Below are 25,767 nucleotides of genomic sequence, written 5' to 3'. Positions count from 1 at the left end.
TGTGGGAGAAGACTACACACGGGCCAGAAGACCAGGAGGCGGGGATTATCAGCAGTCATCTTGGAGGCCGGCTACCACAGCCTGCCCTCGGGTCCTCAATGATTCACACTCCTCCTCCTCTCTCCCGAGGCCCCCCAAAATCTCACCCCAGTAACAGCATCGGCTCAAATTCCAGAATCTCGTCTAAATCAAGTCCAGGTACAGATGGGGCTCATGGGTGTAGTACCTTACATTCAGCTCATCAAGTACTACTTCCAGAAATCTGAAGACCTCTGAACAAAGGGTCTGTCCCTCACACACCCAGCACATATTGGTGGGACAGACATAGCATCACTGCTACATACACTCCTCTTGTTCCAAAAGAAGAAAAACAGGAAACACACAGGAGTCCCTGGCCCAAAGCAGTTCTGAAGTCCAGCTGGGAAAATATCGGCAGTTCCTTGATTGGGCTTCAGTCCAACTCTTGCCCAGAAATGACTTTCCAGGGCTCTTGGCTCTGCCCCTGGTCCGTGAGTTCCGCCTTCTGAGTCGTCCTCCCTTTCCTAAGAAAGGTGTCCCATGGATGTGGCTGCATAGTTTTATAGCCTGCTTCCTGCCTGTAGAAGCTTGGGGGTCCAGACACTTCTTTGACTTTTGTGGGTCTCTGTCAGTCTGAGTTGGCAGTGCTTCTTATTGGGGTTCATCCTATCAGGCAAAAACCACGCCCACAGACTTTTTTGTCACAAGCCCTTCCACCATGGGCTTCTGCAAAGACTGACAAAGGACCGAAGCTTCTTAGAAGCCCAGTTCTTTGACTGAAGGGTTCTCTTGGACACTGCCCTGGATGTATTCTTAACAAAGGATTTTACAACCACACCCTCAGCTTCTTCTCTGGACTGTGTTTTCTTGAGAGTGCCGTTGATTTGATCTTTGCCCAGAACCTGTTTCTTACATTTCATTTGCCACGTGGAGAGGCAGGGAATTTTCAAGCCCAGAACATTGCCCTGATTTAACAGCCCTTCCTTTAACTGTCTCTCCCCCTCACATTTCACTATAAGTAGCAAGAAGTAACCAGGCAGCACCTTCCAAGACTCTGTCTGGGACTCTCTTTAGCTTGACCACTCAGCCTCATCACAAACATTTTCTACCTTCCTCATGACCACAGGCAACGTGTTAGGAAACCTTCTTCCACCACCTAACAAGGATCCCTTAACCCCAGTAACATTTTCCTCACTTTCCTGGAACCCTTCCCTCACTGCCTCCTCAAAGGCCATCGGGCTTCTACTAAGACTATTGAGGCTTTCTCAAAGACTCTTGGCCAAAGTCCTCCAGCTTCTGGCCACTGTTCCATCCCAAACCACTCCACATCGTAGGGTTTTTGTTAAATTTTGCACCACTCCTGGTGCCCAAACCTGTATTTGCTACTTATTGTTGCATAACAAATTACTGCAGGATGTAATGGCCTAAAACAACAGTAAACATTTATTATCTCCTAGTTTCTCTGAGTCAGGAAGTTGGGAATGGCTTAGCTGGGGGATTCTTGCTCAGGCTTGTCCATGAGGTGGCAGTAATGGTGGTGGCTGGGCCGTGGTCCTCTGGGGGCTTGTCTGGGGCTGGAGGACCCACCTCTAGGATGGGTCACTCCCATGGCTTTTGGTAAGAGGCCTCAGTTCTTCACTAAGTGCACCTCTCCATACGTTGCTTGAGCATCCTCAAGCTGCCAGCTCCTCCAGACAAGTGGTCCTAGCGAGTGAGGCAGAAGCTGCAATGTCTTTTAGGATCTAACCTCAGGAATCAAACTGTGTCATTTCTGCAATATCCTTGGTTACATAGAGAAGCTTTGTTACGGACTGAATTGCATTCCCCCAAAATTCATATGCTGAGGCCTCAATCCCAATATCGCAGAATGTGACCATATTTGGAGATAGTGTATTGAAATAGATGAGTAAGTTCAAATGAGATGATTGGGTGGGCCCTAATCCAAGGGCTGGTGTCCTTGTAAGAAGAGAGAGAGAGACGCCAGGGATGCACGTGCACAGAGAAAAGGGCATGTGAGGACACAGCAGGAAGGTGGCCGTCTGCAAGCCAAGGAGAGAGGCCTAACCCTGCCCACACCTTGATCTTGGACTTCCAGCCTCCAGAACTGTGAGAAAATGAATTTCTTTTGTTAAGACCTCCTGTGGTGTTTTGTTATGGCAGCCCCAGCTAACTAATATAAAGTCCATCCAGTATTGGAGAGGATGATGCAAGGGTCTGAATACCAGGAGACAAGAATCAGTGGGGCCATCTTGGAGACTGGCTACCACACCCTGAAAGGTGTAGATCTTGAATGTGCTCACTGAGTTTTGCCAGTCGTGCACAACTATGTAACCCAAATTCCTATCAAGATATAGAACATTACCATCACCCCAGAAAGTTCCCTCATGTCCCTCCCCAGTCAATTCCCAGCCCCAGGCCCCAGAGGCACCCACTCTTCTGAATTCTTTTCCCGCCATGGATTAGATATTCCTGTTCTAGAATCTCAAGTACACAGAACCATGTAGTACATGTTCCTTTGTGGAAGGCTTTTTTCACTCAGCATAGTATTTCTGAGATTCATTCATTTTGTTGTATGCATCATGTTCTGTCTTATGAACATATATACAGGGTTTTGGGGGTTTTTCTTTAATGTGTCCTTTGGACACATGGCACATGGGCTGTTTCTTTTCTTTTTTTCACTCCGCCATTTAAATTTTTCCACTGTAATCACCGGTTTCTCCAGTGCCATGCTGAACTTGGGGCTTCTCTGAAGGATTTGGATTCCCCCTGGAGAAATGAAGGATGAGTCGTATGGCTTAGAGTCCCTCACATCTACCTGGGCTCTATCTCCTCAGCCTCTCAGCCAGGTCTCATGTTTCCAAACGTTTGCCCTCATTCCCCTGACACTCTCCCCATCCTCAGAAAGGGACTTTCATCTTCCCGTGTCATGGGGAGTTCCTTTGTGTCTGGGCCTCTCTACTCCATGCTTTAGAGAAAACTCTGTGCTCCAGTCCTCCATGCTGTCTCTTGACAGAAAACACCTCTTTTTAAGGGTTCCGAGAAAGCTCTTTCCTCTCTTAGCAAAGCTGGGCTCTTCCAATTAAATTGGTTTACTGTTAGACTGTCACCTTGCTTTAGACTTGAAAAATTCTATTTGAAAACCCAAAGCCAAGGATTTATTTTCTGCAGATCAGGTCAGGGTTTCTCAATCTTGGCACAGTGACAGGTGGGTCGCATAACTCCTTGTTGAAGGATCTGTCCTGTCCACTGTAGAGTGTTTAGCAGCATCCCTGACTCCTACCCACCAGAGATACCAGTAGCAACACCACCCCCCCCCAACTGTGGTTCTCAAAAATGTCTCCAGACGTTGTCAAAAATGAAAACGTCATTTTGCCTGGGGGAAAACTCACCCTGTTCTAGTTAATACTCATCCTTCCTGTACCACAAGGCAATAAAACGTCAGCTCCAAGGCCAAATCTTAATGGCAAGAGCTCATGGGAGGTGGGGAAGAATTACTGAGAAAAGAAAATATGTGGAGTGACTTATTAAAATAGCATCTTGATTCATATATATATATATATATATATATTTCCCAATAATGGGATCATATGAACCTAACATAGGTAACCTTCTTTTTTTGGCCGTGCCGCTCAGCTTGCAGGATCTTTGTTCCCCAGCCAGGGATGGAACCTGTGCCCCCTGCAGTGGAAGCACAGAATCCTAATCACTGGACTGCCAAGGAATTCCCTACCTGATTTTTAAAATTCAATAATATGTCATAAACATCTTCCCACTTCAATACATTGACTACATAGTGGTTAAAAGCATAGGCTCTGAATCCAACAAACTTAGGTTCATCCCTTGACTCTACCACTTACCAGCTGTGTGTCCTTGAGCAGGTGACTTGCCGTCTCTGTGCCTCATATCTCTCACGTATAAAATGGAGATGGGAATAATAATGCCTATCTCACTGGGTTGTTATGAAGATGAAATCGTATCCTGCGTGTAAGTGCTGAGCACAGCGCCAGGTGCATAGCGAACATTCAGTAAATATTAAAATATTTAATATTTTAATATTTAAATTTTAAAGTTTACAATCTTAATAATTTAAATATTTTAAAATTTTAATATTTAAATTTTAAATATTAAAATTTAAAAATTAAGTTATTACCTAACCATGATTGTTATTTAACTTTTATTTACAACTTACAATGTCTGAAAGACACAGTTAAGGTGCACACATACTGCCCCTGCTGCAGACTGGTGATCATTGGAGCGCACCAGGACAGCTGGGGGTTGTTAAAATCTTAAAGTAACTCCCCTGCCTTTTGGCCAACAGCTCATGCCCGAAAATTCTTAAAGTGCCTGCGTCCCCATATCCGCCGTCCCACCGCCCCAGCCCTCCCGACTCTCCCTGGGGCTTCTCCCCACTGGGACCTCCGAAGGATCCAGCATCTAGAGTTAAGCCGGTTTGGCCATACATGGCCCTTAGGTTCTTTCTGATAAATAACTTCTGGTAAAGAAGTTTGGGGCAGGTGAGGGGTAACTGCTCCCGCACCTCCCTGCCTGGGTGTAAGGAAAGCAAGTCTCAGAGCAAATTCTAGCCCCACAAAGACTTTGAGTAAACACACCTTCCCCAGTAAAGGGACCCCATCGATCATCCTGTTCTGTAAGTTTGATGAAGTCCCCCCTCCGGCCATCATCTTGCAGGGAAGCGTCCCTCAAGACAGCCACGACAGGGTCGTAGAGGCAGCCGGAGTCACCCCTAGAGATGGCATCAGATGCCAGAACTCTAAGCTGAGACTGGACAGGGGCCCAGTTAGGGTCAGACCCCGAGGCCCTCCCTGGGGACACAGGCCAGGCAGTACCTTCCTCCAGTGGGAGCCGATTTCTTGAGGAATCTGAGAACAGATGAAATCTTCCTCCTGAAAACTCAGTTTCCAAATTGAGATGCGCAATCAGTGTCAAATAAACCCCAGATTTCAAAGGCTTCATGCCTCGAAGAAAAAGAATATAAAATATCTCCATATTTTTTGTCGATTACGTGTTGAAATGATGCTTTTTAATGTATTGGGTTAAATAAAATTGATCATTAAAAATTCCTCTCTTCTTTTTACCTTTTTAATGCGACTACGAGAAAATTGAAAATTGCATTCTGTAGCTCCCTTATTTCTCTATCAGGCACTGCTGCTATAGTCAGTTAGGACTTAGCTGCTCAGGATCCAAGAGAGTCAGATGGGGGCAGTGAGCTTCAAATAAAAGTTTTCTAATCATGGACCTAGTTGGGGAGGTGGAGGGAGAGAAAATGGGCAGCTGCTGAAGTTCCAGGCCCTTGTGTTCCTCGTGCCCCAGGAAACACTGTGGCCAGGGCTGCTCATTCAACACGCAAGGCTGTGCATTCTCTGGGCACCACAGGCCATCAGCTATGTCCACTAGAGGTTCTGGGGTCCACAAAGAGGTTTGAGACCTGGCTGGGGGGCAGGAATCTTTGACTCTAAAATGCATAAATAAAAAATACAGAAGCAAAATGAATAAATGATGAATGTCCACAAACATGACAGTGCGTGCTTCATTCATCATTAATGTTAATACTCATTAAAGTTTCATCACCACTGAAAACAATTTGTTCAGTTTCTCACTTCACAAGAAGATAAGAATGTGCAGTGACTGTCCAGAAACCATAGTCACTTGGAAATTTAAAATATGCTGCTTGGGCCCAAGTGATCTCACACGTAGAATTATAGAAATCTTTACAAACGTTTCTACACCAATAAAAAGAAATGTATTCAGTGTTGATGTGAGTGAATTGCGAGATGTCTGATGTGATACAGAGTGGGACCCCCAAACACAATGCCATAATCCCTGAAAGTCATATAAAAAGGCCTTGTAATACTGGGGTAAATAAGAAAAAATATAGGAAAGCTTAAATGTCTATCAAGTGGATCCTAGTTAAACACGTTTGGCACACTTGGACAATGGACCACAATGCTACCCTGGAAAAGAACCAAGTACAGCCTCAAATACTGACATGGGAAGATGTTTTTGATATTGTTAGCTGAAAAGTAAGCTGGATAAGAATCTCTGTCATGTAAATGCATTTTTGTTTTTTGAAAAGATATGACTGCAATAAAAAATATATAGCTAATGTTTAGTGCTAAATGCTCTACTTGAGGGGTCAGCAAACTTTTCCTGTAAAGAGCCAGATAGTAAATACTTTAGGATTTGTGGGTCACATGGTCTCTGCTGCAACTACTCAGCTCTGCCTTTGTAGCTGGGAAGCAGCCATAAATAATATGTAAATGATCACTGTGGCTATGTTGCAATAAAACTTTCTTTACAAACATAGGCAGAATTCCAGATTGGGCCGCAGGGCCATAGTTTGCCAACCCCTGCTCTATATCATTATTCTATTTAATCTCCAGATAGCCCTTTATAGCAGAGATTTTCAGTGATCCTAAATTATGTATGTGGAAACGAAGGCTTAGAAAGAGCAAATGACTTGCCCAAGGTCATCAGCTCTTATGCGGCATAGAAAAAAGTCTGGAAAGAGATACACCACAGTGCATCAGTGCAGTTAACTCTGGGGAAGAGAAATGAGGCAGCTCTTACCCTTTCCAGTCCTCCTGTAATGCTTTCAGTGCATAAGTCTCATGAATGTGAAGGTTAATCTGAAAATATTTTTTAAGACTTTGGGGAAACTCACAGTCTCCTCTGCATTCTCTGTTGATCTTGTGTGTTAGTGTGGACCAACGCGGCAGAACTGTCGGAACAATCAGTGGCCGAGGAAATTCCTGGGGCAGAGCCCTACAGAGAAATTTTTGTGGACCAGGACCTGGCCCAGTATGATAAGGTGAGGGGTCTCGGGGAAGCACAGAGCTACAGCAGCAAGAGGGACCATGGAGAGATTGCCACTGCCTCTTGTTCTCTGTGTCTCAAGGACTGTCCCTTTTTCCTACTTCCAAGAAACCACCTCTTCCTCCCAAGACATTCAGCCAGTGGCCACTGCTCATTTTATCCCAAATAACATCTACAACTACAAGGTACTGAGCACCTACTGTGTGCTGGGCCATGTCCTGTGCACTTGACATTTATTAGCTCGTTAATCTTCACCATCTTCAAACTAGATTTTATCAGCCTCACTTTGCAGATGAGGAAACTGAAGCTCAGAGAGGTTCAGTGATGTGTTCACGGCTGCCCAGTGCAAGGAGCAGTGTTAGGATTCAAAGCGAGGTCTGGTTAGCTTCTCAGCGGGTACTTCTAACTCCCACACAGTAATCACTTGGTCAACCTTCAGTGATGGAACAGTGATGCAAAAACACGTTCCTTGCAGGAGGACGTGAGCCCTGAAGTCAGGGAGGCGTGGGCTGAGAGACTCGTTAAAGAACCAGAGAGGTTTAAAGCAGGGATGCGAGCAGAACAGGAGGATTCAAGCCATCCTGGGAAGGGCCCAGGTCAATTTCTCCCCACTTAGACACGACTCGAAAGTTACTCTAAAAGAAGCAGTCTATAATACCTCGCTTTCCTTCAGGGCCAGGGCCTGCTCCTGCAGCAATTCTCAGAGTTTGTGAGGAGGAGACCTACCTGGGGTTCTTGTCAGACACGGAAATCCAAACCTTCAGAAGGCAGGGGTTCCAACCCAGGCATCCTGGACCAGACTCTGAAAAATGTTGCAGAAAGGCGAGAAGCCACACTCAGATTCTGTATTTATCGCTGTGTAACAAGCCATCCCAAAACTTAGCGGCTTCCAACAGCAATTCATTATTCCCCAGAATCTATGGGTTGACCTGGAAGGTTCCTTTGCTCGTGTCCCCTGGCCTCACTCATGCGGCCTCAGTCAGCCGCTGGCTTGGCCAGGCTGGTGGTCGGTCTCCATTGGCCTCCTTCCCACATCTAGGGCCTCAGCCAGGACGCCTGGACTGGTGCGCCCCTTTGTGCATGTGGTTTTTCATCACAGCACGGTGGTCTCGGGGTTCCCAGGGGGCCAGAGCAAAAGCTGCACAACCTGTAAGAACTTGCCTGGAGATCATGCAGCATCACTTCCACTCCCTTCCGTTGGTTAAAGCTAGTCACGGGGCCAGCCCAGACTAGAGGGTGGGGAAATAGACTGGATGGCAAAACTGCAAAGTATTTGTAGCCATTTTTCAACCTGCCTCAATTTTAACTTGGAAATATAGTGCAACCACTATAATTTTTTCTATTTATAGAAAATTTTTATAAGCCATTTATCATTTTTTCTATTTATAATAGAAATAATTCTTTCTCTTTATAAGTCGTTTATACCCTGACTTGCCAGGACTCCTTCAAGTGACAATAAACAAATTAGCTTGAGGGGGAGCATTGATTAGCTCATCTTATTGGAAAATTTAAAGGGCCACTAGCTTCAGGTATGGCTAGATCCAGGAGCTTGAATAATGTCATAAGAACACCTCCCCACTACCAACTTCTCCCCTCTGTTTCCCTCACTGTCTGGCTTTCTTCATAAGGCTGGCTTTGTGTGTCAGAAAAGACAAACTCAGGCAAACAAGCCTACATGATCCAAAAGAAGGCAAGATCCTCTCCCTCTGTAATCGATGTGTGAAATCTCTGATTGACCAGCTTGGGCCACATGCACATGGGGAGGTGGGACAGGAAGGAGCAGGGCACATGACTGACAGTCCTACCCAGACCCCATGGAAGGACGAACGCTCCGTGCAGAAGGGCAAGGGGACCCTCAGCAGGAAAGCAGAACCCACAGCTGTCCACTGCCCTCTGCAAACTTCTTATATTCCAGCACTGGCACGGGGCCTGGCACTTAGTTGCTGCCCGATGAATGTTTGTTGCATGAAAAATGAATAAGCACCTGGCTGATCATAACAGGGTGAAACAGGGGAAACTGCCCAGGAGTAGGGAATATGTCTGATGCTCTCTCTTGAAGTTTTGCCACCAACTTTCACAAGGACCCAAAGGAAGGCCCCTGGCAGCAGCTGGCAATGTCAGACAGGCTTTCTCATGAGCAAGACCCTGTCCTTCCCCAGGTCACGTAGCTAGCAGGTCGTGAGGCTGACTGGACGGCTCTCCTGAGAATGAGCTGGCCCAGAAATTGCCCGTTTACCTCCTCCCATGACTGCTTTGGAAAAGGCCTCTGGGGAATTTTTTCTTCTTCTTCTTCTTCTTCAGTTTTTCTGACATTTTATTGATAACGTCTGGTGAGAAGTTTGGGGGATTTTTTTTTTTCCTTTTTTGGAAAACCTAACCAATTCTTTGGCTGCAGAGCTTTATCACTGGAGAGATGGAGGACAGGGTTAATTATACCTGTGGGTACAGTCTACCAGCAATTTTGTTTTTCCAGCCGAAAGTTTACATGAGCCCATGCAAATAAATCAGTACTCCTGTCTCATTTACTTTCCAGATTGAGTTACCTGGAAAAAATTCATACATGAATACCCAAAAGAGGCAGGAAATATTAGAACAGAGGAAAGGGAAAACAAATAGTTAAGAATGTTTTAAGTTAAAACAAATAACCCTCATTATAGGCAGAATGTGGTCAAACAGAATGTTGTTTTCCTAAGTACCTTTCCTAGGTCCCCAGTGTGCTAGGCTGAATATTATAAATGAAAACACTCTAAGTAAACTTTCTAGCAACAAAAGTTCCCAAGTGGGATGGTTGTTCTTAATATGAAAGTCTAATTCTCGGGGAGAGGAAAGTTTCCGTACCTGTGAGGTATAGACATCCATTACAGGAGTCTATATACAATTACCTCATTTTAACCCAATTCTTGTCTCTATGAGATTTTCGAAGTGACAGAGATAGCCTTGAAAGTCTGCTTTTTCCCTCCCTGCCTGCCCTCACCTTCCCAAAGAATGATACCATATTTTTCCTGTCTTTCTTTAAATGGGCTCAGCCTTACACCCAGACCCACACCTAGTAAATTTCCCATCTGGCCTCCACCCAGGATGAAATAATTCTGCTGCTGGGAAAAGAAGTCAGCCGTCTCTCCGATTTTGAACTTGAATCTAAATACAAAGACACCGTGATAGCAAGCCTGCAGAACCAGTTGGCCAACCTGAGCCAGAAGCTGTTGGAAACAGCTGCCTCCAGGCAGAAGGAGAGGGTGATCCCGCCCAAGTTTCAGGTTCTGCATGAAGAGGACGATGCCCAACAGAGAGAGATCCAGAGCTTGAAAAACCAGGTAGGGCTCAGAGACAAGTGGGTCGGGGCCTTGGGGTCACAACACAGGGTGACAGCTCTCAGGTAGAGCCTGGGGGGAGCCACCCGGGTAGTTAGAAATGGGCAGTGAGCACAGCATGGTGAAGAGTGCAGATCCAGGGAGTGGAGGGTTGGCAAGTTTCTAGCCTTGTAAGAACAATATTAGATTTGATTAAGTGCCTACCATGTTCAGGCCCCGGTGCAGGTGCTTTGGGTGCATTAGCTTATTTATTTATTTATTTATTTAATTTATTTATTTTATTTATTTATGGCTGCATTGGGTCTTCGTTGCTGTGCACGGGCTTTCTCTAGTTGCAGTGAGTAGGGGCTACTCTTCACTGCGGTGCATGGGCTTCTCATTTCAGTGGCTTCTCTTGCTGCAGAGCATGGGCTCTAGGCACGTGGGCTTCAGTAGTTGCAGCATGAGGACTTCAGTAGCTGTGGCTCGCGGACTCTAGAGTGCAGGCTCAGTAGTTGTGGCCCACGGGCATAGTTTCTCCACAGCATGTGGGATCTTCCTGGACCAGGGCTCGAACTCCTGTCCCCAGCATTGGCAGGGGGATTCTTAACCACTGCACCATGAGGGAAGTCCCCTCATTAGCTATTTAAACCTCAGTCTTCTGACACATGCCATTCTACAGATGAGGAGACTGAGGCACGCTCAGAGATGCCCAGGAGCTTGTTACAGCTTGCACAGCAAGTGAGAGACAGTGATGTGATTTGGGCTCAGCTCTGCCACCTTGTACACCTCATGCTTTCACACCCACTTTGCATTTCCACCCAACTCCTGTCGCTTCAGTGACCACTTCTCACACCCACCCGGACCCAGCCAGAAAGAGCTGGAGATGGGGAGAAGGAACCCCACAGTGTTCCAAACACTGAGGCCTTTATCAAACCCTGAAGGCAGCTGCTGGTTCATTTATAGGGAATTTCACCAAAAATTCTCCACCCAGAATGTCTGGGTTTACCAGTCAACTTCCTTCCTCCTGAAACTAAATCCAAAAGAAAAAAAAATTTTTTTTAAGTTTTAAAGGACTACTTTAAAATTGGCCACTGATCTTGTACATAAATTATATCTCAACAACGTTGATAAAAAAGCAATTGGTCATTGATGAATTTTGGCCTCAGTGCATAATTCTGCTTAAAACCGTAGTCAGATTTGGTTCAACATGACGGAGTAGAAGGACATGCTGTCACTCCCTCTTTCGAGAACACTGGAATCACAACTAACTGCTGAACAATCATCGACAGGAAGACACTGGAACTCACCAAAAAAGATACCCCACATGCAAAGACAAAGGAGAAGGCGCAAAGAGACAGTAGGAGGGGCGCAATCCCAATAAAATCAAATCCCATCACTGCTGGGTGGGTGACTCACAAACTGGAGAACACTTATACCACAGAAGTCCACCCATTGGAGTGAAGGTTCTGAGCCCCACGTCGGGCTTCCCAACCTGGGGGTCCAGCAATGGGAGGAGGAATTCCTAGAGACTCAGACTTTGAAGGCTAGTGGGATTTGATTGCAGGACTTTGGCAGGACTGGGGGAAAGAGCGATTCCACTCTTGGAGGGCACACACAAAGTAGTATGTGCATTGGGACCCAGGGGAAGGAGCAGTGACCCCCATAGGAGACTGAACCAGACCTTCCTGCTAGTGTTGGTGGGTCTCCTGCAGAGGCGGGGGGCAGCTGTGGCTCACCAAGGGACAAGGACACTGGCAGCAGAAGTTCTGGGAAGTATTCCTTGGCATGAGCCCTCACAGAGTCTGCCATTAGCCCCAACATAGAGCCCAGGTAGGCTCCAGTGTTGGGTCACTTCAGGCCAAACAACTAACAGAGAGGGAACCCAGACCCACCCATCAGCAGACAAGCAGATTAAAGTTTTACTGAGCTCTGCCTACCAATGCCACAGCCAGCTCTACCCACCACCAGTCCCTCCTATCAGGAAACTTCCACAAGCCTCTTAGATAGCCTCATCCACCAGAGGGCAGACAGCAGCAACAAGAAGAACTACAATCCTGCAGCTTGTGGAACAAAAACAATATTCACAGAAAGACAGAAAAAATGAAAAGGCAGAGGGCTATGTAACAGATGAAGGAACAAGGTAAAACCCCAGAAAACAACTAAATGAAATGGAGATAGGCAACCTTCCAGAAAAAGAATTCAGAATAATGATAGTGAAGATGATCCTGGACCTCAGAAAAAGAATGGAGGCAAAGATCGAGAGGATGCAAGAAATGTTTAACAAAGATCTAGAAGAATTCAAGAACAAACAAACAGAGATGAACAATACAATAACTGAAAAAAAAAAACACACTAGAAGGAATCAATAGAATAACTGAGGCAAAAGAACGGATAAGTGACCTGGAAGACAGAATGGTGGAATTCACCTGCTGCGGAACAGAATAAAGAAAAAAGAATGAAAAGAAATGAAGACAGCTTAAGAGACCTCTGGGACAACATTAAACACAACAACGTTCACATTATACGGGTCCCAGAAGGAGAAGAGAGAGAGAAAGGACCCGAGAAGATATTGAAGAGATTATAGTCAAAAACTTCCCGGGGCTTCCCTGGTGGCGCAGTGGTTGGGAGTTTGCCTGCCAATGCAGGGGACACGGGTTCGAGCCCTGGTCTGGGAAGATCCCGCATGCCGCGGAGCAACTAGGCCCGTGAGCCACAACTACTGAGCCTGCGCGTCTGGAGCCTGTGCTCCGCAACAAGAGAGGCCGCGATATTGAGAGGCCCGCGCACCGCGATGCAGAGTGGTCCCCGCTTGCCACAACTAGGAGAAGCCCTCGCACAGAAACGAAGACCCAACACAGCAAAAATAAATTAAAAAAAAAAAAAAAAAAAAAAAAAACTTCCCTAACATCGGAAAGGAAATAGCCACCCAAGTCCAGGAAGCACAGAGAGTCCCATACAGGAGAAACCCAAGGAGAAACACACCGAGACACATAGTAATCAACTTGGCAAAAATTAAAGAAAAATTATTGACAGCAGCAAGGGAAAAATGACAAATAACATACAAGGGAACTCCCAGAAGGTTAACAGCTGATTTCTCAGCAGAAACTCTACCAACCAGAAGGGAGTGGCATGATATACTTAAAGTGATGAAAGGGAAGAAACTACAACCAAGATTACTCTACCCAGCAAGGATCTCATTGAGATTCGATGGAGAAATCAAAAGCTTGACAGACAAGCAAAAGCTAAGAGAATTGAGCACCACCAAACCAGCTCTACAACAAATGTTAAAGGAACTTCTCTAAGTGGGAAACCCAAAACAATTAAGAAAATGGTCATAGGAACATACATATCGATAATTACCTTAAACGTGAATGGATCAAATGCTCCAACCAAAAGACACAGGGTTGCTGAAAGGATACAAAAACAAGACCCATCTATATGCTGTCTCCAGGCGACCCACTTCAGACCTAGGGACACATACAGACTGAAAGTGAGGGGATGGAAAAAGATATTCCATGCAAATGCAAATCAAAGGAAAGCTGGAGTAGCAATACTCATATCAGGTAAAATACACTTTAAAATAAAGAATGTTACAAGAGACAAGGAAGGACACTACGTAATGATCAAGGGATCAATCCAAGAGGAAGATATAACAATTATAAATATATATGCACCCAACATAGGAACACCTCAATACAAAAGGCAATCGCTAACAGCTCTAAAAGAGGAAATCAACAGTAACACAATAATAGTGGGGGACTTGAACACCTCACTTACACCAATGGACAGATCATCCAAAGAGAAAATTAATAAGGAAACACAAGCTTTAAATGACACAATAGACCAGATAGATTTAATTGGTATTTGTAGGACATTCCGTCCAAAAACAGCAGATTGCACTTTCTTCTCAAGTGCGCACGGAACATTTTCCAGGATAGATCACGTTTTGGGTCACAAATCAAGCCTCAGGAAATTTAAGAAAATTAAAATCATATCAAGCATCTTTTCTGACCACAATGCTATGAGATTAGAAATGAATTACAGGGAAAAACCTGTAAAAAAAACAAACACATAGAGGCTAAACAGTATGTTACTAAATAACCAAGAGATCACTGAAGAAATCAAAGAGGAAATCAAAAAATACCTTGAGACAAATGACAATGAAAACACGACTATCCAAAACCTATGGGATGCAGCAAAAGCATCCCATAGTTCTAAGAGGGAAGTTCATAGCTATACAAGCCTACCTCAAGAAACAAGAAAAATCTCAAATAAACAATCTAACGTTACACCTAAAGGAACTAGAGAAAGAAGAACAAACAAAACCCAAAGTGAGCAGAAGGAAAGAAATCATAAAGATCAGAGCAGAAATAAATGAAATAGAAACAAAGAAAACAATAGCAAAGATCAATAAAACTAAAAGCTGGTTCTTTGAGGAGTTAAACAAAATTGATAAACCATTAGCCAGACTCATCAAGAAAAAGAGGGAGAGGACTCAAATCAATAAAATTAGAAAGGAAAAAGAAGTTACAACAGACACCGCAGAAATACAAAGCATCCTAAGAGACAACTACAAGCAACTCTATGCCAATAAAATGGACAACCTGGAAGACATGAACAAATTCTTAGAAAGTTATAACCTTTCAAGTCTGAACCAGGAAGAAATAGAAAATATGAACAGACCAATCACAAGTAATGAAATTGAAACTGTGATTAAAAATCTTCCAACAAACAGAAGTCCAGGACCAGAAGGCTTCACAGGTGAATGCTATCAAACATTTAGAGACGAGCTAACACCCATCTTTCTCAAACTCTTCCAAAAAATTGCAGAGGAAGGAACACTCCCAAACTCATTCTCTGAGGCCACCATCACCCTGATACCAAAACCAGACAAAGATACTACAAAAAAAGAAAATTACAGACCAATATCACTGATGAATATAAATGCAAAAATCCTCAACAAAATACTAGCAAACAGAATCCAACAACACATTAAAAGGATCATACACCATGATCAAGTGGGATTTATCCCAGAGAGGCAAGGATTCTTCAATATATGCAAATCAATCAATGTGATACACCATATTGACAAATTGAAAAAGAAAAACCATATGATCATCTCAATGGATGCAGAAAAAGCTTTTGACAAAATTCAACTCTGATTTATGATAAAAACTCTCCAGAAAGTGGGCATAGAGGGAACCTACTTCACCATAGTAAAGGCCATATATGACAAAGCCACAGCAAACATCATTCTCAATGGTGAAAAACTGAAAGCATTTCCTCTAAGATCAGGAACAAGACAAGGATGTCCACTCTCACTACTATTCTTCAACATAGTTTTGGAAGTCCTAGCCACAGCAATCAGTGAAGAAAAAGCAATAAAAGGTATCCAAATTGAAAAAGAAGAAGTAAAACTGTCACTGTTTGCAGATGACAGGATACTCTACAGAGAGAATCTTAAAGATGCCACCAGAAATCTACTAGAGCTAATCAATGAACTTGGTAAAGTTGCAGGACACAAAATGAATGCACAGAAATCTCTTGCATTCCTATACACTAATGATGAAAAATCTGAAAGAGAAATTAAGGAAACACTCTCATGTACCACTGCAACCAAAAAATACAATACCTAGGAATAAACCTACCTAGGGAGACAAAGACCTGTATGCAGAAAACTGTAAGACACTGATGAAAGCAATTAAAGATGATAGCAACAGATGGAGAGATATACCATGTTCTTGGATTGGAAGCATCAATATTGTGAAAATGACTCTACTACCCGAAGCAATCTACAGATTCAATGCAATCCCTATCAAATTACCAATGGCATTTTTTAGAGAACTAGAACAGAAAAGCTTAAAATTTGTGTGGAGACACAAAAGACCCCGAATAGCCAAAGCAGTCTTGAGGGAAAAAAACGGAGCTGGAGGAATCAGACTCCCTAACTTCAGCCTATACTACAAAGCCACACTAATCAAGACAATATGGTACTGGCACAAAAACAGAAATATAGGTCAGTGGAACAGAATAGAAAGCCCAGAGATAAACCCACACACCTATGGTCAACTAATCTATGACAAAGGAGTCAAGGATATACAGTGGAGAAAAGACAGTCTCTTCAATAAGTGGTGCTGGGAAAACTGGACAGCTACATGTAAAAGAATGAAATTAGAACACTCCCTAACGCCATACACAAAAATAAACTCAAAATGGATTAGAGACCTAAATGTAAGACCAGACACTCTAAAATTCTTAGAGGAAAACATAGGAAGAACACTCTTTGACATAAATCACAGCAAGATATTTTTTGATCCACTTCCTAGAGTAATGGAAATAAATACCAAAATAAACAAATGGGACCTAATGAAACTTCAAAGCTTTTGCACAGCAAAGGAAACCATAAACAGGATGAAAAGACAACCCTCAGACTGGGGGAAAATATTTGCAAAGGAAGCAACTGACAAATGATTAATATCCAAAATATATAAAGAGCTCATGCAGCTCAATATTAAAAAAACAAACAACCCAATCCAAAAATGTGCAGAATACCTAAATAGACGTTTCTCCAAAGAAGATATACCGCTGGCCAAGAAGCACATGAAAAGCTGCTCAACATCATTAATTATTAGAGAAATGCAAATCAAAACTGCAATGAGGTATCACCTCACACCAGTTAGAATGGGCATCATCAGAAAATCTACAAACAACAAATTCTGGAGAAGGTGTGGAGAAAAGGGGACCGTCTTGCACTGTTGGTGGGAATGTAAATTGATACAGCCACTATGGAGAACAGTATGGAAGTTCCTTAAAAAACTAAAAATAGAACTACCATAGGACCCAGCAATCCCACTACTGGGCATATACCCAGAGAAAACCATAATTCAAAAAGCCACATGCACCCCAATGTTCATTGCAGTACTATTTACAATAGCCAGATCATGGAAGCAACCTAAATGCCCATCGACGGATGAATGGTTAAAGAGGAAGTGGTACATATATACAATGGAATATTACTCAGCCATAAAAAGGAACAAAATTGGGTCATTTGTAGAGACGTGGATGCATCTAGAGACTGCCATACAGAGTGAAGTAAGTCAGAAAGAGAAGAACAAATATCCTATATTAACGCATATATGTGGAACCTAGAAAAATGGTAAAGATGAACCAGTTTGCAGAGCAGAAATGGAGACACACATGTAGAGAACAAACGTATGGACACCAAGGGGGGAAAGCGGCAGGGGGTGGGGGTGGTGGTATGATGAATTGAGAGATTGGGATTTACATGTATACACTGATGTGTATAAAATGGGTGACTAATAAGAAAAATATAAATAAATAAATAAACATTTTTTAAAAAGAGAGAGAAAAAAAAAACGTAGTCACTGCTTGGGGGCCCTTGTTCTCTTGTTCTCTGTTTACTGTCTTTCCCTCTGTAACCGATTCTAGGTACACAGTTTCAGTCCTAGAAATGGTGCTCTAGAAAGGACACAGATTGTGTATGGTGAACCTAGGAGATTCTAGCAGGAAACTGTAAGCTCCATGAAGGCAAAGGTTGGGCCCAGTAACCTTCTAGAACTCTGTTAGGACCGTGTCTGTTTGTTCTTTATTCATCCATCCATCCATCCGTCCATTAATCCAAAGAAATATTTTGGGGGGCCTATCCCGTGCCATGCCCTCTTCCAGGCTCTGAGAATTCAGCAGAGAACAAGACAGACATGATCCTTCCCCCTGTTATGCTCTAGTGAGGGAGACAGAAAAAACAAGTCAACAAATACATGCTCTAATATTTAAATGAACTAATGACTCTCCTTCAAACCTGGTTTTGAAAAAACAATGAAAGTAACAGGTCCTGTAGGAATTATTAGTGCAAACAGCTACCTTGACAGGTAGCTGACACATTAATGAGCATCTTTTTCTTGAACTGAACACAATTTTGCTGAAATATTCCTTTCAGTTATTCTCCCATTTCAGAGGTTTCCTGAGAAAATGACATGTCTTTTTCAGGTACATGGATGAGGCTGAATTATTCCCACATACCTTTTTTATTTTTGGCCATACCACGCGGCTTGCAGGATCTTAGTTCCCTGACCAGGGATCAAACCCAGGCCTCCAGCAGTGGAAGCACAGAGCCCTAACCACTGGACTGCCAGGGAATTCCCCACATACCTTTTTTTAAATAATTGAAATATATTTGACATAGAATATTATATAATTTCCACATAGCTTTGAATATCAGCCGGTCCCAATTTGAGTTTTATTTAAAGTGGCTGCCGATATCTGGGGGAAAAAATGTTTTTGTACAAAGAAATTATCTAGAAATAATTACACTGATGCATCATGCTCTTGCCTCCCCTACCCCTGGAGCTTCACTTATAACTGAAGAAGAATATTTTATAGCAAGGCATATATGAACCAGAGGCTCCATCGGTTTGAACTCAAATCGAGTTTCATCCACTGACATTTTAGTTTCTTAAGTATTCTACTGCCTGCAGAGCATTCCACCAGAAGTATAAGCCACATGGCAGGTTGATTTATGGTTCTGATTACTTTATGTGTTTTCCCTGGTCCCCGAAGGTGTGTGCATAATGATTTGCTCTCAGAGATCTTCGATCTGCTACAGTATCACTAGAAAATTCTTACCTCCATGTGCTCTTATACGCCTGTGCTAATTAGAAGCCAAATTATCATCCTGAAACAATCACTCCTCCTAGCACTCTTAACTTTCTTATGATTCAGTGCCCATTTTATTACACAGCTTAACAGACATTAAACATCTTGGAATTTATGCCATTACAAACAATATGGATATTTACTTTGATAGTAAAAGTATCAAAGAGGTTTGAAGACTCTTTGGAGTTTTCCAGCAATCCGAAATCCTAAAACTCTGACACTCAGATTGAAATATTTTCAATCTGTCAAAACCACTGGAGTCTTAGAGGGGAACGTATGTTTTCCCTTCTGGAAGTTTGTCTCTGTGTGTTCTATCTCTGGTATCGTGCAAATAAAAGCATTAAGCTGAGAAGAGCTTACAAACACTTTCAGTGTTCCAAGGACCTTTTATGGAAAAGTTGTAGTTCCCCCCAACAGAGAAAAGTAAGATGTGAAAGAATTTTTTCACTCAAAGTTTCCAAAGCACAAACATGCAAAAGTATAGCCTTGGGGAGAGTGGGGTCAGAGTGGCCTGTGTCCCCGCAACTTCTAGCATAGACCCCCCCCAATAATGTCTCAGGTGCCCCAGTGAAAAAGTAAGTGTAACTGCCCCAAATGTCCTAGACTCTGAACCATGATGGTGCATGAAACGAGTCAGAAAACTTGTGAGACCTTGACGGTTCTGTTAATTCTACCAGAGTAATAATGACAAGATTTCCAAGGACACAAACCAAGACCAAAGGCTGTGAGCGCCATCTGGTGGCCATATCAGCACGCCCGAACTCCATTACCTGGGCATGCCCAACACCTCCCCCCAATCTTTTTTTTTTTTTTTTTAGCGTGATGCCCGCAACCTGGTCTGATGGTAAACAGGGAAATTCCTGTATTTCTTCTTTTGGAGGGATTATTTTTATTTAAGACACTGAGTCTCTATTTACTCTTATAACAGTTATTTTTAATTTAATGCACGTTTTTAAGTTTAAAAAGGGAGCTGCTTCTACGAAAAATGCTAAGAAATTATAGTGGGAAAAATAGTGAAAGTGGTATATGAATGACTGAAGTTTAGGAACTCTCTTCGGGTGGGGTTGCCAGATAAAGTAAGGACACCCAGTTAAATTTGAATTTTAGAATTTCGTTTTAGCGTGTGTCCCAAATATTGCATGGGACACATTTGCACTAAAATATTATTCGTTATCTGAAATCCTATTTTAAGTGAACATCCTTTTTTCCTCCCCTAAATCTGGCAACCTTACCTTAGGAGAACAAAGAAATTGCACCCAGGACTTCCCTGGTGGGACAGTGGTTAGGAATCCGCCTGCCAGTGCAGGGGACACAGGATCGAGCCCTGGTCCGGGAAGATCCCACATGCCATGGAGCATGTAAGCCTGTGCGCCACAGCTACTGAGCCCTCGTGCCACAACTACTGAAGCCCGTGTGCTTAGAGCCAAGGCTCTGCAACAAGAGAAGGCGCCACAATAAGCCTATGCACCGCAACAAAGACCCAACGCAGCCAAAAATAAATAAATAAATAAATAAAATTTATTTTTAAAAAAAGAAAAGAAATTGCATCCTTCTCCTTGTCACTTCCGTTTTGATCTATCAAAACAAGCTAGTGGGGCTTCCCTGGTGGTGCAGTGGTTGACAGTCCGCCTGCCGATGCAGGGGACACAGGTTCGTGCCCCGGTTCAGGAAGATCCCACATGCCGCAGAGTGGCTGGGCCTGTGGGCCATGGCCACTGAGCCTGCGCATCCGGAGCCTGTGCTCCACAACGGGAGAGGCCACAACAGTGAGAAGCCCGCGTACAGCAAAAAAAAAAAACAAAAAAAAAAACAAGCTAGCTCTTGTCCTGTCTACGGATTGCTTGACATTTATGCCCCAATAAACGTGTCCCTGTGGGAGTACTGAGGCCTGACATCTGAAAAATCACAGGGCAAAGGCCCACAGTGCACCTTGAGGTGGGAATGTCCAGGCCACTCAGAACAAGCAGTCTGGCCACATCAGACCGAGAGGGAGGGGGTTCTGGGCCCAGCTCTCTTTCCCGGCCTCTCGGGTACCTGCTCTGTGGAGGCTGAGGCCTGGCAGCTACTTTCGGGCCCTTACCAACGTTGCATTTGATGGAGAGCCTTCCGCACCCCACGTGTAGACCTAGACCCCTGGAGGGGGGCCCGCCCTTGAGGGGGCTCTGAGCCATGGACTTAGAGGGTGCTCACAGCAGCCATAGATAGAGCCGGCCTGTGGTGCTCCCACCCACGATTCCTGTATTTCCTTTATTTTTTTATTATTTTTTTTTTGTGTGGTAAACATGCCTCTCACTGTTGTGGCCTCTCCCATTGCGGAGCACAGGCTCCAGATGCGCAGGCTTGGCGGCCATGGCCCACAGACCCAGCCGCACCGTGGCATGTGGGATCTTCCCGGACTGGGTCACGAACCCGCGTCCCCTGCATCGGCAGGCGGACTGTCACCCACCTCGTCACCAGGGAAGCCCCTGTATTTCCTCTTAATAACAACCACACTGGCGTTTAAGTGAGCCTGGCAAGGCTTACAAATGCACACATAAAGATTACCAACTACCTTCCCCAGAGACGGACGAGGGAAGTTGAAGCTAAAACACACCGTGAGGGCTTCCCTGGTGACGCAGTGGTTGAGAGTCCACCTGCCGATGCAGGGGACACGGGTTCGTGCCCCGGTCCGGAAAGATACCACATGCTGCGGAGTGGCTGGGCCCCTGAGCCATGGTCGCTGAGCCTGCGCGACCGGAGCCTGTGCTCCACAATGGGAGAGGCCACAACAGTGAGAGGCCCGCGTACAGCAAAAAAAACCCAAAATAAACCCAAAACAAAAGAAAAAAAACACCCTGTGGGTAGTCAGAGGAGAGGACCGTCAATAGCTCTTCCCCCTGTGCCGTGTGCCAGGCTTGATCTGAGCACTTGTACACATGCTTACTTATTAAAATACTTCTAACAATCCTATCAGGTTGGGACTACCATCACCCCGTGTGCAGACTGAACAAAAGGAAACAGAATATGGTGTCCTCCTTGTGTTCACAAAGCCCGTTAACTGGCAGAGACAGGACTTGAAGGCCACAGTCCGGCTCCCGAGTCCATGCCATGCTTTACAGCCTCCAACTTCTCACGCTCATTCCTAGAGCCACCTGGGAAGGAGGAACCAGGCAACTAAAGACTGGGTTTGAATCAGACTCCACGTCTGACCAGCCGCGTGATCCCGAGCAGGGGGCCTCGCCTCTCTGAGTCTCAACCTGGCTCCCTTGCAAAATGGGCACATTAATGGGAACGTCAGCCTTCAGCAACGCTGTGACGAGTATCAGTGTAGCATGTGTGAATGGGCTCTGTAAACTCTGGAGTGTTCTCTGAGGTATAAACTACCCTCTATTCTCATTAGAGGGAATTCATTTCATAACCTGCTCCCGGCTCTTGAACTTTGCTGTGCATCCAGTCAGTGCTGGATGATCTGGAACCAACAGCTGGTCTATTTATGGCTGAAAACCCACAGGTCATAGGAAGACAGCAGCACCGGAGCCCCTGGGTGGCCACAAAGATAAGGTTCGTGTCTTGAGGACCGATGACATGGTGGTCACTGAAGGAACAGGCCCCTCCTGCCCCTTCCACTAGTGACAACTGAAAACCTTGGTTTCCCCAACACCCCGATCCAAGATCAGCCCGACTCTTTGCCCAATGTTGGAGAAGTACCAGCGTGTCCTGCAGGCCTGGCTGGCCCCCTCTGACTGTGTGTTGCCTCCTTCCACAGATCAGTGCCCTACAACAAGGCTACAACCAGGTGCTGAGCCAGACCCTGGAAATCACCTCCCTGAAGCACAAGGCCGAGAACTTAAGGAGGGACGCCGCCATCACGTCAGGTGAGGCCCTTCTGCATTCAGGCCCCAGAGCTTCTGCCCTCCCGCTGCAGACATCACCAGTCAACCAGCGCACCTGTGCCCGTGACATGGGTGCAGCCTCAGGGATCACCCGTGTCGGTGCATTAGAGGTCTCCCTCAGTGGAGGTTTCTTGCCACCCAGTTCCGAGGGCAGGGCCTGGTAAATATTTGAGAGAATGGTATCTCTTGGCTACAAGGTCTCCTGAGCACTGGCCCCACCAGGGAGAACACAGGTCGCCTTGTGGCTTGGGTGGTTCCACAAAGCAGCCTGAGTGCAAACTAGAGCGTGGACAAACTGGGGTCACTCCTTTAAGGCACCCATGGTCTCACCCATTTCAGCCGAGTGCACCTGGGCCCAAGGGAAACCATTTTCTAATTTGATCAGAGGTGGTTCCCTGATAAAGGGCTTGGGTTGGGAGAGGGGCAGCCAACGCACAGCTGTGGCTGAGCTTTGATTCCCTGGATTCCTTCATTGCTTCCACATGTTTCTTGAGCTCCTACTAGGTGTCAGGCCCCGTTCCAGGCTCCGGGGAGGGAGAGCCAAAAAAGACAGTCAGATTCCTGTACTCACAGATTTGGGAGGGGTTGACAGACAATAAAAGTAAAGGGATGAATAAACAAGCCCACTTCAGAGAGCAGTGGTGCTGGGGAGAAAATAAACTGTGTGTCGTGGTGGCCAGCGCTTCAAGGGGGGAGGCCAAGGGGGACCAGCTTAGTGGGTGTGCAACCATGGAACTCAGGTGGGACTTGAACCCGTGGGCTGGGACTCGAACCCACTCAGAACCCACTATCTTTTAATCGAGATCACGCATCTGGTCTCGGGACTTAATAAAGCTCAGGTTCTTTATGTCTCATCGCAGAAAGAATTCAGTGAGAGACAAAGTAAGAAGTGGATTTATTTAGAGAGAAACACACTCCACAGACAGAGTGTGGGCCATCTCAGAAGGCTAGAGGCCCCCAAATATGGGGCAGTTAGTTTTTATGGGCTGGGTAATTTTATAGGCTAATGAGTGGGAGGATTGGGACAACTCTAATATTTTGGGGAAGGGGCGGGGATTTCGAGGCATTGGGCCACCACCCACTTTTTTTTTTTTTTTTTTTTTTCTGTACGCGGGCCTCTCGCTGTTGTGGTCTCTCCCGTTGCGGAGCACAGGCTCTGGACACGCAGGCTCAGTGGCCATGGCTCACGGGCCCATCCGCTCCACGGCATGTGGGATCTTCCCGGACCGGGGCACGAACCCATGTCCCCTGCATCGGCAGGCGGACTCTCAATCACCGCGCCACCAGGGAAGCCCCACCACCCACTTTTTGACCTTTATGGTCAGCCTCGGAACAGTCCTGGTGCTGGTGCATGTGTCATTTCGCTCATGTGTTACAATGAGCCTGTAATGAGGCTCCAGTTCCCCTGGAAGTCGAATCTTATGCCCCCTTGGACCTAGCCGATTCTAACCAGTTTATGCTGTATCCTCCACAGCTATGTCCTTCTTTTAGAGAGGACCTGATTCAGGTGGGCAAGGACAAGCCAAGGGCAAGCGAGGCTGCGTGGAGTGAACAGGGGATTGTGGGGCTGGGCAGGGTCGGGGGGTCTGGGTTTTTATTCCAAGGGTGTTGGGAATCCAGTGGAGTTTTTTAAGCCGAAACTGACATGCCTAGAGACCTGAAGAGGATGGGACCACTCACAGACGAGGGGAGGGAGAGAAGCAGGTGACAGGGAGGAGGCAGTGAGCCTCGGAGGGGCACATCACTCTGAAGGCAGCCAGCGCATAGCAGGAAACATGCCCACAGCTGTAGAAGCCAGGCACAGCATTGAGTCGCACGTGAATCCCCATCTCTGTATGAATCTGTGCTTTTCTTCTGCCTCACTCTGCAACTTAATCACACCCAGCCCCACCCCCTGCTGCCCCCAGGTCTCTGCTTATTCTCCTCCCTCACTTGGGATGTCCTCAGATATTTTCTGAGCACCTCCCCCAGGCTAGGTGCTGTTCTGGGCACCAGGAATGGAAGGATGAACTCGCTGGTCCTCACCTTCCTCCCGTATGTCGGCCAGTGAAACCTCATCCAAGCATCAAGCCTGTCTCAGATCCCACCTTCTCCGATCAGGGAGTCGGACAGGCCTGGGTTGGGATAATGCTTGAGATGGGCTGGACCCACTCAAAGTGTGGCAAGCCCCAGAGGGATTTCCAAGTAACTGAACTGTGTCCTGGAGGCAAAGCTCATTTTTAAAATGAAATTCTGGAGCATTTTGTGCTTTATTTCATAGACATTCTTGATTGAAACCTACCACTAAAACTGGGCCTGATGTTCTTTTAAGAAAAGAATCGTAGGAGATAACCCAATACCACTGCATTTATGCACCCTTCTTCCCACTTTTATTCAAAATGATACTACAATGCAAGAGGGAAGAGATATGGGGAGATATGTATATGCATAACTGATTCACTTGGTTATAAAGCAGAAACTAAAACACCATTGTAAAGCAATTATACTCCAATAAAGATGTTTTAAAAAAATGATACTACAGTAATGGAGTAGTTATCTATTGCTGCATAACAAGTTACCCCAAAATGTAATGGATAAATCCCCAACTAATATTTATGATCTCACCCAGTATCTGTAGTTCAGGAATTTGAGCGGGGGGTGACTTAGTTCTCATGAGTTGCAGTCAAGATGTCGGCTGGGGGGCCTCCCTGGTGGCGCAGTGGTTGAGAGTCCGCCTGCCGATGCAGGGGATACGGGTTCGTGCCCCGGTCTGGGAGGATCCCATATGCCGCGGAGCGGCTGGGCCCGTGAGCCATGGCCGCTGGGCCTGCGCATCCGGAGCCTGTGCTCCGCAACGGGAGAGGCCACAACAGTGAGAGGCCCGCATACAGCAAAAAGAAAAAAAAAAAAAAAAAAAAAAAAAAAGATGTCGGCTGGGGCATCAGTCATGTCATCTAAAGCCTCGGGGGGAGCCGGAGGATCCCCCTTCAGAATGGCTGCTCATGTGGCTATTGGCCGGAGGCCTTAGTCCCCGAGCACACATGCTTCTCTCTAGGGCTGCTTGAGTTTCCTCAACACAGCAGTTGGCTTCCCCCAGA

General features: G+C 45.4%; 1 protein-coding gene across 1 annotated transcript in view; it reads left to right on the top strand.

The window, feature by feature from the left end:
- The window catches only part of LOC309807971 (forkhead-associated domain-containing protein 1-like), a gene marked incomplete at both ends in the record, with an annotated part of 251,083 nt that overhangs the window by 38,765 nt on the left and 186,551 nt on the right, over positions 1 to 25,767 (top strand). Inside the window, 3 exons of the mRNA XM_082627982.1 lie at positions 6,738 to 6,847; positions 9,930 to 10,166; positions 22,564 to 22,672. Coding sequence (XP_082484108.1) covers positions 6,738 to 6,847; positions 9,930 to 10,166; positions 22,564 to 22,672 — 456 coding nt within the window. The remainder of the gene's footprint in view (positions 1 to 6,737; positions 6,848 to 9,929; positions 10,167 to 22,563; positions 22,673 to 25,767) is intronic.

Source organism: Mesoplodon mirus (assembly GCF_964341445.2).
Source record: "Mesoplodon mirus genome assembly, chromosome: 7".
Taxonomy (NCBI): Eukaryota; Metazoa; Chordata; class Mammalia; order Artiodactyla; family Ziphiidae; genus Mesoplodon; species Mesoplodon mirus.
This window is presented reverse-complemented; position numbering and strand designations above follow the sequence as displayed.